This window comes from Jaculus jaculus, chromosome 3 (assembly GCF_020740685.1).
Source record: "Jaculus jaculus isolate mJacJac1 chromosome 3, mJacJac1.mat.Y.cur, whole genome shotgun sequence".
Classification (NCBI taxonomy): Eukaryota; Metazoa; Chordata; class Mammalia; order Rodentia; family Dipodidae; genus Jaculus; species Jaculus jaculus.
The window spans coordinates 160,434,466-160,449,030 of record NC_059104.1 but is presented as its reverse complement, the minus strand read 5'-3'; the positions used below and the strand labels follow the sequence as shown (position 1 = coordinate 160,449,030).

The 14,565-nt window shown below is 44.2% G+C and overlaps 1 protein-coding gene across 2 annotated transcripts in view; it reads right to left on the bottom strand.

Annotated features, from left to right (window-relative positions):
- Window positions 1-14,565, bottom strand: part of Rab30 (RAB30, member RAS oncogene family) — a 107,714-nt gene that overhangs the window by 17,241 nt on the left and 75,908 nt on the right. For both annotated transcript variants that reach the window (XM_045146515.1, XM_004658302.2), the window contains 2 exons: window positions 8,863-8,963; window positions 1,656-1,739 (listed from right to left, as the gene is read on the bottom strand). In XM_045146515.1, coding sequence (XP_045002450.1) covers window positions 1,656-1,739; window positions 8,863-8,955 — 177 coding nt within the window. In that variant the 5' untranslated portion in view covers window positions 8,956-8,963. The remainder of the gene's footprint in view (window positions 1-1,655; window positions 1,740-8,862; window positions 8,964-14,565) is intronic.

The window sequence follows — 14,565 nt, the reverse complement described above, 5'->3', positions numbered from 1 at the left end:
CTTGGGGAGACTGTGGTCTTGTGGTAGAGCAAATGCCAAAAAAGGTTAATTTTAGTCATATAATCAGCACTTAAAAATTAGGTCATGGTTTTCAAAAAGTAGAATAAATGGAATTCCTAAGCCTTGATATTCAGGAAAGAAAAACAAGCCTGTTCTTTTACTACATGACCATTTCTTACTTATCCTTGTTTATGTCCATGCTTGGCATATCGGAGATACTAACATGAATACACATGTGCTTATGTAAACAGGAGCCCAGATATCTGGAAACAAACCTACATCCCCTGGAACAAAAGAAAGCTACAGGAGGTTCTTCCTGCCAAAGTCTCTTGAGCCCACTCCAGTTTCCTTCCCGTCTCCATACCTGAGCTCCTTCTCCTATTCAAGCATACTATTGACTGCCCTTCTGGCTGGCCTTTATTCCCTGTTTTTATCTCCCAGTGTCCCCCAGCCCACCAGTGACTATTGTACTTGGTGTAGGTGTCTCTGTGGTCAGGCAGGGCAGAGACACCTGGCAGAGTCACTCCTGAGTGCAGACAGGAGCCTCGTGCAACGTTTCTTTGTGATGGTGAGCATCTATGGGCTCAAGAACACCACTGAACTTCCCTGACCTGCCCAAGACACTCAAGGAAGGCACTCAGGGGTGCTTGGGTGAAGGATACCAATCACGTGGACCGAACGTGGGATGCTAAGGCTTGCATTTAGCTAACATTCTGGTGCCAGTTTCCACCATGCTGCTGATAGCCAGATTTCTCCTGCTTTGCATGGGACTTGGCTCTGAAAGACTGGCATGGAGTTTCAATAACTGCATGACAGGTAGCACTCAGTCCAAAGATCAGTATCTTTACCCCCTTCCATGGAGTTCAGTCTCACTTCACATTTCTTTCCTTGCTGCAAGGTGACTGACTCCCTTCTTATCCCTAGCTGGACAGACTCCAAAGAGGTTCAAATCCTGTATTTCTAAACTTTCTGACGGCATAGTCATGATTATGTAGGTTAAGTAACCTCTCTAAAGCCTTTAACATAAGGACAATACCATCTACCTCACACTAGGGATTAAGGTAACTATGGCAACATGTGTGCTAGCTCCTAGCGGAGGCACTGACTCACGGGAGATACTCAGTACACACACAGCCCCCCTTTTCCTGTTACTTAGCGTAACATACTTCATCCAGATACTAAGTCATCTGGAAGTCCCGAGTGGGGGACAGAGTAGAGCTCATAGGTCTTCTGTTGGACGTCACATTTGCTATCTCCCTGTTACTATGGACAAGGATATGGCATAAAACAGGATAATTTTAACACACATTCGAGTGACTGAATAACCTGACATGAAATGCAGGAGTCAGGAGGCTTTCCTATGGGACTGCAAACTTGGGAAACCCAAAAAGAAACGCCTACCCTGGTTTTACATTACCTCTAACAAGCCAAAAAGCAGCTCTTCTTTCTCTATGTTCCTATCTATAAACACATCACCCCAAATCCCTTCCTGGTCCCACAAATGACTGGAAATAATGTTGGGGGAGAGTGTATTGCTTCTGATGTGGGTTTTAATGAGGAGATTTAATAAATGTTACGAAAACACAACTGCATTGCTTCCTCTAAACTCTCAGAAAGCATGCCAAAACCCTACAAGACATTCATTTAGTTCTTACCTTTACTTTTTCTCCATTAATCTCCACTGTCTTAATCATAAAATCAACTCCAATTGTGGCTCCTTGACCTGGGGGGAAAAGACCCTAAAAAAAAAAGAATGGCAAATAACATTTAAGCACATCTTTAAGTGAATTCTCCTCATCTCCCAACCCCATCCACTGCTCACCCTGTGACCAAGTTGACTGGTAGAATAGAGAGCTCTGGTTTGTGTCATGGGAGCCCTGTTTAATTTAACTTTGTTTTGAAGGGAAGGGAGAGGAGGGAGAAATACTAACAGAAGCAGATACAGAAAGACTATAGGAAAGCAAGCAGCTGACAAAGTGAAGGGAGAGAGATTATGAAAGGGCAGCAAGGTATGCTGACTTCACAGACAGAAAAATCAGACCCAAGAGTAAGCTGGAGGGCTGGAGAGATGGCACAGTGGTTAAGGCACTTGCCTGCGAAGCCTAAGGACTCATGTTCAACTTTCCAGGTCCCATGTGAGCCAGATTCGCAGTGACACAGGCATGTAAGGTCATACGTACGCACAAAGGAGCACACGCATCTGGGTCGGCTGCAGTGGCTGGAGCCCCTGGCACACCAATTCTATCTCTCTCTCTTTTACTCTCACATAAAAAGAAAAGAGTAAGCTGAGCAACCAAGAGCCACAGTAGTAAGATGAGGGGTGTTAGGATGGGGAAAGGATGGATGTTTTCCAGTGTGAAATCAAGGAAGCCTAATGTGGTTCTGTTCTGACCATGGACAGGTAATATGAAGAACCAAAGTAAAGTGATGTAACCCCAGAACTCAAGAGCCTGAGGTAACAGGATCACAAGTCCGGCATCAGTTTGGGCTATGAGATCTTGTCTCAAAAGTAAAACAAAATGGATGACAGGTGTAGCGGCAAGAGAAGAGAATCCATGGAGCTCACTGGTCAAAGTCTAGCCTAACTGGTGAGCTCCAGGCAATGATACCCTGCCTTAGAAAGAGTTGTACCAACCTGGAGAAAAGGCTTAGCAGTTAAGGTGCTTGTCTGCAAAGCCAAAGAACCCAGGTACGATTCCCCACAACCTATGTAAGCCACATGCACAAGATGGCACATGCATCTGGAGTTCGTTTGAGGTGGCTGGAGGCTCTGACATTCTCTCTGTTTCTATTTCTACCTGCCCCCCCTCCCTCTCTCTCTACCTTTCTGTCAAATAAACAAATAAATATAAATAATATAAATATAAATAAAAGAAGTGGCCAGGCTTAGTGGCATATGCCTTTAATCCCAGCACTCAGGAAGCAGAGGTAGGAGGATGGCTATGAGTTCAAGGCTAACCTGAGACTACGTAGTGAATTCCAGGTCAGCCTGGGCTAGAGTGAGACCCTACCTCAAAAAAAAAAAAAGGAAGTGTATCTGAGGGTGACACCCAAGGCTGTCGTCTGGCCTACACACACAGGCACATACATGCGTGTATGCACACACACACACACACACACACATACACATCTACGCATCCACATATACCATACACAGGCATAAAAATAAATAAATAAAACAAAATAGGAACTCAGTATAAAAATGTGATACTTCTGAACTTCACTCTGCCCTGAGGGTCTCAGTGAATCTTTCAGAGCACTGTCCCATACACACATAGCCACAAGAGCTCAGGGCAACGACAGGGAAAGCATCTGTTGCAATCAGGTTTACATTGCTGGTCGAAATTACCCAACCAAGAGCAGCTTGTGGGAAAAAAAGAGGTTTTTTTTTGGCTTACAGGCTCAAGGCGGAAGCTCCATGATGGCAGGGAAAACAATGGCATGAGCAGAGGGTGGACACCAGTCCCTGGCCAACATAAGGTGGACCACAGCAACAGGAGAGTGTGCCAAACACTGGCAAGGGAAAGGTGGCTGTAACACCCATAAGCCTGCCCCCAATAATACACTGCCATCAGCTGGGGAAACTAGCATTCAAAATGCCTACGTTTATGGGGGACACCTGAATCAAACCACCACATTCCTCCCCTGGCCCCCCAAAACTGACCAGCCATGATGTAAAATGCAATGCATTCAATATTACTTTACAAGACCCCACAGTTTTTATCAATCCTAATGATGTTTAAACATCCCCCATAACCCAAGGTCTTTTAACTGAGCCATAATACCAAAAAAAAAAACAAAAAAAAAAAACCCAAAACCCATAATGACACAGAATTAATATTCACACTGCAAAAGATGACATTTGGAGCCAGGCACGGTGGTGCATGCCTTTAATCTCAGCACTTGGGAAGCAGTGATAGGAGAATTGCCATGAATTTGAGGCCACCCTGAGACTACATAGTTAATTCCAGGTCAGCCTGGGCCAGAGTGAGACCCTACCTCGAAAAACAAATAAAACAAAACAAAAATAGCTCCAAGTCCAACAACTATAGCCAGTAACAAACCTCCAAGTCCAATAATTCTAACCAGCAACATGTCTCTGGAATTCCAATTCTGTCTCTCCAGCTAGGCTACTCGAAGTCCTGGGAAACTTCAATGGGGCTGGCAGCTTTCCTTAGCAGCCATCTCACTTGCATCTTCAGTGGGTCTCCACTGCAAGCCATGGTTCCTACTCACGGCTCCATGGGGTCTCCAAACAAGCAATCCTGCTTCACACTGCCCATGGCCATTTCCAAAACACAAGACTCAATGACCTTCTCTGTTCTGCATTTCTTATACTCTGTAATACCAGGGGTGCCAATTTTTAATCCAGGGGGGAATAAAACAGACTTTAAAGAACAGATACTCTTTGAGCACTCAAGCCCCTTCAAAAGAGTCTACCTTTTTCCTCTTGCCCCAATGCAGGTCAGCTGGCCCAATCTCAATGGTTGTAATGTCTCAATTGCAGCTGAACAGGCAGCAGTTTCAGCCTAAAGATTTCTTTCTGTGCCATATCCCTCTGCTTACACCAGTCCATTTCTACACAAAGCAACCCTGCACACATTCTTAGGACACAGGCATAGCAGCAAGCCTCTCACACAAACTGCTTCTACCCTGGTCCAGGCAAAGCTCTTTCTCACCCTCACAAGCCAAATCTCAAAGACTATAGTCCTTACTGCATTCAGGTCTTTCAACTCTGACCAGAATAGTCCATCAAGCTGTACTTACAGCACTACAAGGCATCTCTTAGGCCAAGGTTTCAAATCATTCCACATTCCTCTTGAAATTCATCTCCAAAAGGCCAAAGCTACACAGTCAGGTGTCTAGCAGCAACACCACTCCTAATATCAACAATAGTGTTGCAGCCGGGTTTGCATTGCTGGCAGAAATTACCTGACCAAGAGCAGCTTTTGGTGGAAAAGGTTTTATTTTGGCTTACAGGCTCGAGGGGAAGCTCCATGATGGCAGGGGAAAACAATGGCATGAGTAGAGGGTGGACATCACCTCCTGGCCAACATTGGGTGAACAACAGCAACAGGAGAGTGTGCCAAACACTGGTAAGGGGAAGCTGGCTATAACACCTGTAAGTCCGTCCCCAACAATACACTACCTCCAGGAAGCTTTAATTTCCAATTGCTATCAGCTAGGAATTCAGAACACCTGTTTATGGGGGACACCTGAATGAAACCGCCACAGCATCTAACACCATTAAGTCAACGGTAGGACAGTGGACTAGAGTCAGCAGGCTTAAGACACCTACGTGATCTCAGAAAAATGACACCCTTTCTTTTTTAATTTATTTATTTATTTATTTATTTTTGGTTTTTCTAGGTAGGGTCTCACTCTAGCCCAGGCTATCCTGGAAATCACTATGTAGTCTCAGACTGGCCTTTAAATCACAGTGATCCTCCTTCCTCTGCCTCCTGAGTGCTGGGATTAAAGGCGTGTGCCACCATATTCGGCTAACAACTTCCCTTCTTTAGACCCAAGTTCTATGAGTTTGAGGTTGATGTAAACATTCAAAAGGAAAGAAAAGCCTTTTTTTTTTATCTTAAATTGGAAACATAGCAGTTTTAAGGAAAAAAGGCATTCACAGACTTGCATGAACAATGTAGTTTACTTTTTCAAAGTATTTCCTGTAAGCTTAGGGAAGAGGTTGGAGGTAGCAAGGAATTCTACTAAGAAGCAAGTCATTACCTACTCTCTCTTCACTCAATTCCAGAAATAAAGTAAAGTGGATTGTATTAGCTCTTGCAATGAAGACTGAGGCACTTTAAAGTAAATCCATTCCCTAATTTCAGAGTTCCTTAATGCAAGTTTGAACTCAGAAGGCTGAGCTTCAAACCAACAGAAAATGCTTCCTTGCATGTCTGCAAAGAAAATGTAAATATAAACATTCATAACTTTACTTACAAATATTGAATCAATTTTCTTCTATTTTGGCTTGAGTCTGGGTTAGGGCTGCCAAGCCTCAAGTTTATAGCTTCAGCTGTGATGCAACCTAATAAATGCCAAAAAAATAAACCAAATCCTTCCCAATGGTTGCTCCTCCATTGTGTTCCCAAACCCTTCATGTCTCAAAAGCAGCTGAATCAAATTCATTTTAATGGCTTACTAAATAACAAAAACATACATAATCTTGTCTATGAAAAGTGAACTTGAGGGGGAGTTAAGAGGTTGAGGAAGGCAAAAGGTAGACAGAAAAGAAATATAAGAAAAAATATGTTTGCTGGTAAAAATCACTGCTCAAAAGTAGATTCATTTTCACCTTTAACAATAAAGTTTGTATTTTTAAAGACTAGTCTGAGAGGTTGGACCCTGCAGGAGATAGAAACTATAAGGCTGAGAGAACCAGGAAATCTGGTTCTGACCTTGTCCTGTTGTGAGGTCATAAGCATTTGTCAGTCAGTCCCTGTGGTCTGAATTTTCTCTCGGTAAAATGATAGGACTGAAGTGAATAATCTGTAGGTGACCTTTCAGTAATGAGATGTGGTTAAGCAAACTTTGATAAACTAAAAGCCACTATATCTACACAGGCTCATAAGTTTGTCCGTCTCACTAAAGCAGAGATGACTAATGTTAGGTGAATACAAAACCCTGGGGAGTTCCAGTACCTCTCCGTGATGGCTGACATTTTACCTTTTTTATTTTGTTTTGTTTTGTTGTTGTTGTTGTTTTGAGATAGGGTCTCACTTTAGCTCAGGCTGACCTGGAATTCACTATGTCGTCTCAGGGTGGCTTCAAACTCACTGCGATCCTTCCTCTGCCTCCCGAGTGCTGGGGTTAAAGGCGTGCTCCACCACGCCCAGCTCTGACACTTTACTTTTCATTTCATCAGACCAAAGCTTATTAAAAAGCATGGGTTCTCTTCTGTGGTTTCTTAACATGGGAAAAGGCCCTGACATTTCCAGTGGCTCTGGGCTCTAAAATTATTGGCGTTACCCAATCTGCCTCTCCAGTTTCCCTCAGATGTACAGACTGGTGGAGCCAAAGGGTCCTTGGAGCTCACCAGGCCCTTCTTGTGCAGGCAGAATATCTGACAGGGGCAGGTGACACGGCCAGGCTCGCAGGGCAAGCCAGCAGCAGGACCAGGACTGAGACCTGTGTCTGGGCTCTTGAGGCGGTGTTCTTCCCGTGGCATCTGGGTACACCTCAGAGGACCACGCCGCAACTTTCCCAAGGCATATGTTACAAAAACACAAGCTGTATGCATGACAGTCCAGAAAAGGGCACTGTTCATACTTTTCAGGGGAAAAGACAAAAGAAAGTAAACTTCGGGATGAATTATCAGTAATTTCTGTACAAAACAGATACGTAATCTTGGCCAGAGACTCTCAAGAGACCTGGAAGGGAAGTCGTACTTAGGCCACATACGGGTTCAGACGGGAAGGGACATTCAGCTCCACACGCCATCTTCGCTTTCTGCAGCTCCTCCTATTCACAGATTCGGAAAAGTCAGTATGCTTGGTTCTAGACAATTCACTCAATTTTCTAGGAGGATGAGAAGAGGTACGGGCAGGTAGTTTGAGGTCTGAGTTGTATTAGAGTGTGTGTGGCTGTTTTTTGTTTGTTTGTTGGTTGGTTGGTTGGTTGGTTGGTTTTTCGAGGGAGAGTCTCACTCTAGCCCAGGCTGACCTGGAACTCACTATGGAGTCTCAGGGTGGCCTCGAACTCACAGCGATCCTCCTATCTCTGCCTCCCGAGTGCTGGAATTAAAGGTGTGCACCACCATGCCCGGCTTGTTTGTTTCTTTAAGGTAGTGTCTCACTCTAGCCCAGGCTGGCCTCAAACTCACAGTGATCCTCCTACCTCTGCAGGTACCACGCCCGGACTTATAATTAGTATTTTTGTTTATTTGGTTGAGCTTTTTTCTGGTGGGGAGAGGGGGAATGTCGAGGTAGGGACTCACATTAGGCCAGAATGACCTATAATTCACTACATAGCTCAGGGTGATCTTGAACTTACCCCAATTCTCCTACCACTCCTCCCAAGTGCTGGGATTAAAGATGTGTGCTACCATGCCCAGCCTGTATTAATGTTTTAAAATATTTTTATTTATTTATTTGAGAGCGAGAAAGAGACAGAGACAGAGACAGAATGGGTGTGCCAGGGCCTCTAGCCACTGCAAACGAATTCCAGATGCATGTGCCACCTTGTGCGTCTGGCTTACAAGGGGACCTGGGGAATTGAACCAAGGTCCTTTGGCTTTGCAGGCAAGTGGCTTAACCACTAAGCCATCTCTCCAGCCCCTGTATTAGTGTTTTTAAAACATGAATATTTAAAATACTTAATTTAATTAATTTATTTATTTGACAGAGAGAGAGGGAGAGAGAACAGGCATGCCAGGGCCTTCAGACACTGCAAACAAACTCCAGATGCATAAGCCCCCCTGTGCAACTGGCTAACGTGGGTCCTGGGGAGTTGAACCTGGGTCCCTTGGCTTTGCAGCCAAATGCCTTAACCGCTAAGCCATCCCTCCATCCCTTAAAGCATGAGTATTTAATGCCCTGGTTTGTTTCCACTGATGTGCACCTGACTGTGAATTTAGCTATTTTTTGTTACTGAATAACCTATTTTTGATACTGCACACAGAAAGCAAAACCACCTGCCCCTCTCATAAGAGGTGTGGGGGATGCTCTCAGAACTGTGCTCCCTCAGGCAATGTAGAAAAACTCCAGGCTATAAACCTCGCATTGCTTCCAAAGCCTTTAAAAGTTGCAGCCAAGAGGCTGGCAAATTGGCCCAGTCACCTGTGAAGCTGATGGGTACCCTGAGGCAAACTGGGCAAATGAACCCAACTCCTGGGCGCCGCACTTCTCTTACCTGAGTGAATCGTCGGACTAGGCACGTCTTCCCCACGCCGGCGTTGCCAATTAAAACTATTTTGAAGAGGAAATCATAATCTTCCATACTCATTTACACGGCTGCAAGCAAACACAGGCAACAGTGAGAGAGTCCGTCAGGCTTTTCCTCAGAGCTCAAGCCACAGCTGCCCCTTCTCCACGGGAACAATGGGTCTGACTCACTTGAAGAGCAATTTAATGCCTCCCTCTGGTGACCCTGACAGCGAGAGGAACACAGGTGCCTGGTCACAGATGGACTTTATTCCTCAATGCCACAGAAAGTAAATGACACAGGTATCTTTTTACCCGGTGACCTTTATTCCTCCAAGTTGTCAGGCCACAGATTGTCAAGTGAAAGTAAGATCTATCTTCTTAGTGTATGGAAACGAGATTACCAGCCCAGCAAGGAGTACAGACAAGCAGAAACAAAGAATAGCCATCCAGAATTGGTTTATGGGCTGTGTGTGACTCTCAGCAGTGATAGTCACTAGGCAACAATGAAGGGGAGAAAATTACAAAGGGTCCTTCAGTGTCCAGCAAGTTTTGGGGTCTTGAAGATCATAGAAGTGGGAGTTACAGTCATCTTGCCCTTCTCCTACCACCCCATTCCTATATCCCTTCCTGCCAGCCATGCTGATGCTAAGTGACTTCCCAAAGTGCCTGTATGCTGGTCACAATGGGCTTTGGGTATGTCATTTCCTTGGCCCGGGAAGCTAGACTTGTCACCTTTTCTTCAAAGCCCAACTCTCTCAAAACCCAGTGCAAGCCTCTTTTGTCTCTCCTCAAATATGTCCTAGAACTTTACTTGCAATCAACAGTTACTCTTGAGGGAAGGAACAATGATTTTTAACTCCATTTTCCTAGCTTTGAGTTCCTTCTGTAGAAGGAAAGAATTATTTGATGGCCATATTGCATAGGGTAGGCTGTGGTTTGTCTAACTGTGCGGAAAGATTACTAGTGTTAAACCCAGCCGAAATAGCTCAGCTGGGAGAGCGTTAGACTGAAGAAGGCTAGCGTTGTCTACTTTCAAGGACTGTTTTGAAGATTTATAAAAACAAACACAACACACACACACTCCCAAAGAGCCTTGGTACCCACAAAGTCCCATCCTATGAATGCAATAGTTCCCACGGAGTACCTTTTATAATCTACAGACAATACTTGCCCCTAAGAATAACATGAAAAAAAGTTAGATAACAACAAAAACGTTCAACAACAATCCAAGCACTTGGGAGGCTAAGGGTGGAGGATCTTCAGGCCACAGTGGGCTGCACAGAATTCATCTTAAAAAAAAAAAAAAAAAAGTCAAAAAACAATTCCATGTAACAAACAGCTGAGCGCACTGTGTCCTAGGCAGGGCAGGGCCAGCCCAGTATAAGAAAAGAACAGTGAGCCTTAGGGAGAAGGGTGCTTGGGAGAGTCAGGGAAGCCTGAGGGTTACACTGACCACCAGGCCAGAGTCAGTGGTGGTGAAGAGCCCGGTGCCCTGTCAAGCAGCTAGGCGTGGTACGGCAATTAGTATGTGGAGGTCAACAGTTCTTGAGAGAGGCCTGACAACCACACCAACATGCAGGCAGCTGTCCAAGGGCTCTGCCTCAGGTCACCGGAACAGTGAAGGAAAAACAGTTCCCTATACAAGAATTTGTCCCATAAACAGTAGTCACACTGGCTATATGTCTTACATTGTACTTGTATTTTTATTGTATGTTTCCATTTGTTTTCAATAGTCTGTGAAGCTGGTATCTATTAATACTGTATATAATTTCAACAAATTGAGGCTTATGGGAAACCAAAGGTAGCCCAAAATCATAAAGTGAACAGCCAGACTTCAAATTCAAAAGTCATTTGAATTATCAAAAGAATTCTAACTTTGGAACCAGAGCAACCAAAGTTCACATCCTGGCTGTGGATTTTGTTAGGTATGTGCCTTTGGGAAAATGGTAATTTTTTCAGAAGTTCAACTTCCCCACTAACAAAATGGGACTAATAATCACAGAATTGTGATGCTTAAAGCAATCAGCAGAAGTCTCAAGAATTGCACTTGGGAGGCTGCAGAGATGGCTTAGTGGTTAAGGCACTTGGCTGAAAAGCCAAAGGACCCAGGTTTAATTCCCCAGTACCCACCTTAGCCAGATATACAAGGGGGCACACACATCTGGAGTTCATTTGCAGTGACTAGAGGCCCTGGTATGTACATTCTCTCTGTGTCTATCTCCTTTCTATCTTCTTTCCTTTTCTGCTTGGAAATAAATAAATAAATAAAATTTTTAAAACTTTAAATAAGAATAGCACCTGGCCCGTGTTATCCACACTCCTTAAGATCATTCACAGCTTTCTGCCTTTACTGCCCAGCTCATCTCTCACCACTCACTTACAACCCACACACAGCTCAATGGTTACACACCACAGGCTTGCTCTTCTCTTCAGACTTCTCCACTCCCCCCACCCCCAAGCCCAGCTAACTTTCACTTCTCCTTCAGATCACAGCTGGAGCATCGTATCTTTTTTCTTTTCTTTTTGGTATGCTTCTCTGACTTGAGAGGGGATCTCCCTGTTCTATGCTCTCACAATACCTTCTTCTACATAATTACCCACCATTCTTTACTGGAACTATTTATATCTATAGTACACCACCATCCCTCAGCACCTCGATGCTGCTTAAACAAACTCAAAACCGACTGCAGCATGAGGCTAAAGAAGTGTAATCTGCAACCCTTCCCATCGTGGGTTATTATCATCTCAATATGTTTAATCTCACAACACTCCTGTGGGGTTAGATACTGTTGGCATTTAATATGGGGGAAGAGAGAGAAAGAGAGAGAGAGGGAAGCTGGGTGTGGTGGTACATGCCTTTAATTCCAGCACTTGGGAGGCAGAGGTAGGAGGATCGCTGAGAGTTCGAGGCTACCCTGAGCCTATATAGCAAGTTCCAGGTGAGCCTGGACTAGCATGAGACCCTATCTCGAAAAACCAAGAAGAAATAAATTTAAAAAAAAAACAAACAAGGGGGCTGGAGAGATGTCTTGGTGGTTAAGCGCTTGCCTGCAAAGCCAAAGGACCCAGGTAAGCCAGATATACAAGGTGATGAGTGCATTTGGAGTCTGTCTGCAGGGCTAGAGGCACGGTGTGCCCATTCTCTCTACCTGCTTCTTTCTGTCTCTTTCTCTCTCAAATAAATAAATAAAATATTTTAAAAATATATAAAAATTAAAAAAAAAAAAAACAAGGCATTAAGGCCAGGTGTAGTGGTACATGCCTTTAATCCCAGCACTTGGGAGGCAGAGGTAGGAGGATCACCGTGAGTTTGAGGCTTGCCTGGAATTATGTAGTGAATTCCAGATTAGCATGGGCTAGAGTGAAACCCTACCTCAAGAAAAACAAAAACAAACAAACAAGAAAAAAAAAAAGAAGGGACTGGAGAGATGGCTCCGTGGTAAAAGGCACTTGCTTGCAAAACCTGATGGCCTGAGTTTGATTTCCAGGTAAAGCCAGATGCATAAAGTAGCACATGCATCTAGAGTTCCTATGCAGTGGCAAAGGGGCCCTACTGTTCCCATTATCATTCATAGTCTCATTCTCTCACTAAGGGTCAAACTCAGCCTGCCTCAGGTGCCTGTGTCCTTGAAATACTAACACCTTGTTCACAAGAATTCAAGAAAGATGTTAAGAATTGAATGGTGGAGGGTAGGCACTCAGTGCATGTGATTTCCTTTTTCTATTTTCCTCTGGCTTCAAATTCAAAACTCAAAAAAAAAAAAAAAAACTGTCTACTACATTACCTATAGAATTTAAGTTAAAAAAAAAAAAAAGACGAACTCGATAAATCTCACGGACATGGAATTTCAACTACTTCATGTCAAAAATGAAGGCCACCATGTCTGTAATCCCAATACTCAGGAGGCAGAAGCAGGAGGATTGCTGCAAATTTGAGGCCAGCCTGGTCTACCTAGTGAATTACAGACCAACTAGAGCTATACAGTGAGACTCTGCCTCCAAAAAGCTAAAACAAAAGCTAAACAGAAAGTAAACTGTAAAGAAAACTCAGGGTGTGCACAGGACAGCAAGAAGACCCAAAGCTGGAAGGACCAGACTCACAACACATTTTTATAAGAAACCAGGCCGGCATAGTGGCGCACGCCTTTAATGCGAGCACTCGGGAGGCAGAGGCAGAGCATTGCTGTGAGCACAAGGCCACCCTGAGACTACATAGTGAATTCCAGGTCAGCCCAGGATAGTGTGAAACTACCTCAAAACAACAACATGGTAAGACCCTATTGCTGAAGACTCCATACGCAGCTGACACGTAAAATGGAACAGCATGGCTGGAAGCCAGGAGAGAGTCAGTCCCCAGACAGTCAGTGTGTCTAATGCCAGAAGGTGCTACATGGGCGACTGGGGGAAATGACCAATATCTGTCCAAGCAACTCATGGTCTAACCTAATTAGCAACAAATAACCCGGTGTGATGCCCACACAAGTGCAATAGTGGCACACAGCCATGGTGGGGAACCAACTGCTCTTGATTTGGCTAACGGATCCCCTCAGTGGTACGAGACCCATAGCTGGAGCTGGGAAACAAGTCAGAACCATACCCAAACACAAGCCCACTCTCCAATATCAAGCTACCATCAATCATGGGCTACAAGAGGGCCTACACCTATCAAACTGTCTATCAAAAAAGTAAGTGTTATCTCAATTTTCCAGGTGCTAACTTACTCTCCGTTGGAGAATCTGCTTCTCTTTTTCAGATAGATACAGATCCTAAGGAGAGAGCCACCCCATCATACCTCAAAAGGGGCCCGACTGAAACTAAGGAAAATTGGCGAAACAAGCAAGGGTGCTGTTTTCCTGATGAACCAGATACCAGCACAAAGGGGAAGGAGACCAACGCAGAGAAAAATCAACTTCTACCAAATCAGAGAGCCAGAGCCCCAGAGGCCCCAACATCTCAGCACTGAAGCAGACCAAAAATGAACCCAACATGGCTCAGGGAAATTTTGCGGAAGAGGGGACGGAAAGAATGTCAGAGTCACATGTTGGGTCATAATATGCAGAGACATTTACAATACCAATAACTGTGGGCTAACTCCACAATGCATGACCCATTTACATCAACAAGGAGGGTCCATTGGGAGGGGGTAGATCATGGATGAGCCTAAACAATGGTACCAAACTGCCTGTATTTGCTGAAAAGAAAACTAATAAATTAAATTAAAAAAAAAACAACAACAACAAGACAACAGTGCTGAGCTGCATTCTTTTCCTATTCTTAGATTGTTTGACACACATTTATTTCTAATCTTTGTCAGATATAAAAACAAAAACAAACAAACAAAAAATCCCAAGGAGAATGTCCAAAAACAGAAATGGAAGAAAAAAAAACCCCTGAGAAAGAGGTATGAAAAAGGGGGGCCCATCACAGTCAACACTGACATGGTTACCCACTGGAGACCACAGAATAAAAGTTAGGACTGTCTATAAGAAACTTACTTTATGCTTTGTTAAATGTCTTTATTTTATGTATTTGTTTTGGTGCTAGAGATTAAACGAAGGGTCTCATGCTGACCTGGATCTAACACTTTAGTCCCAGGTTGGCCACAAACTCACAGCAATCCTCCTACCTCTGTCTCTCAAGTATTGGGATTAAAAGCGTGCACCACCATACCGGGCCAGCTCTCCATTTC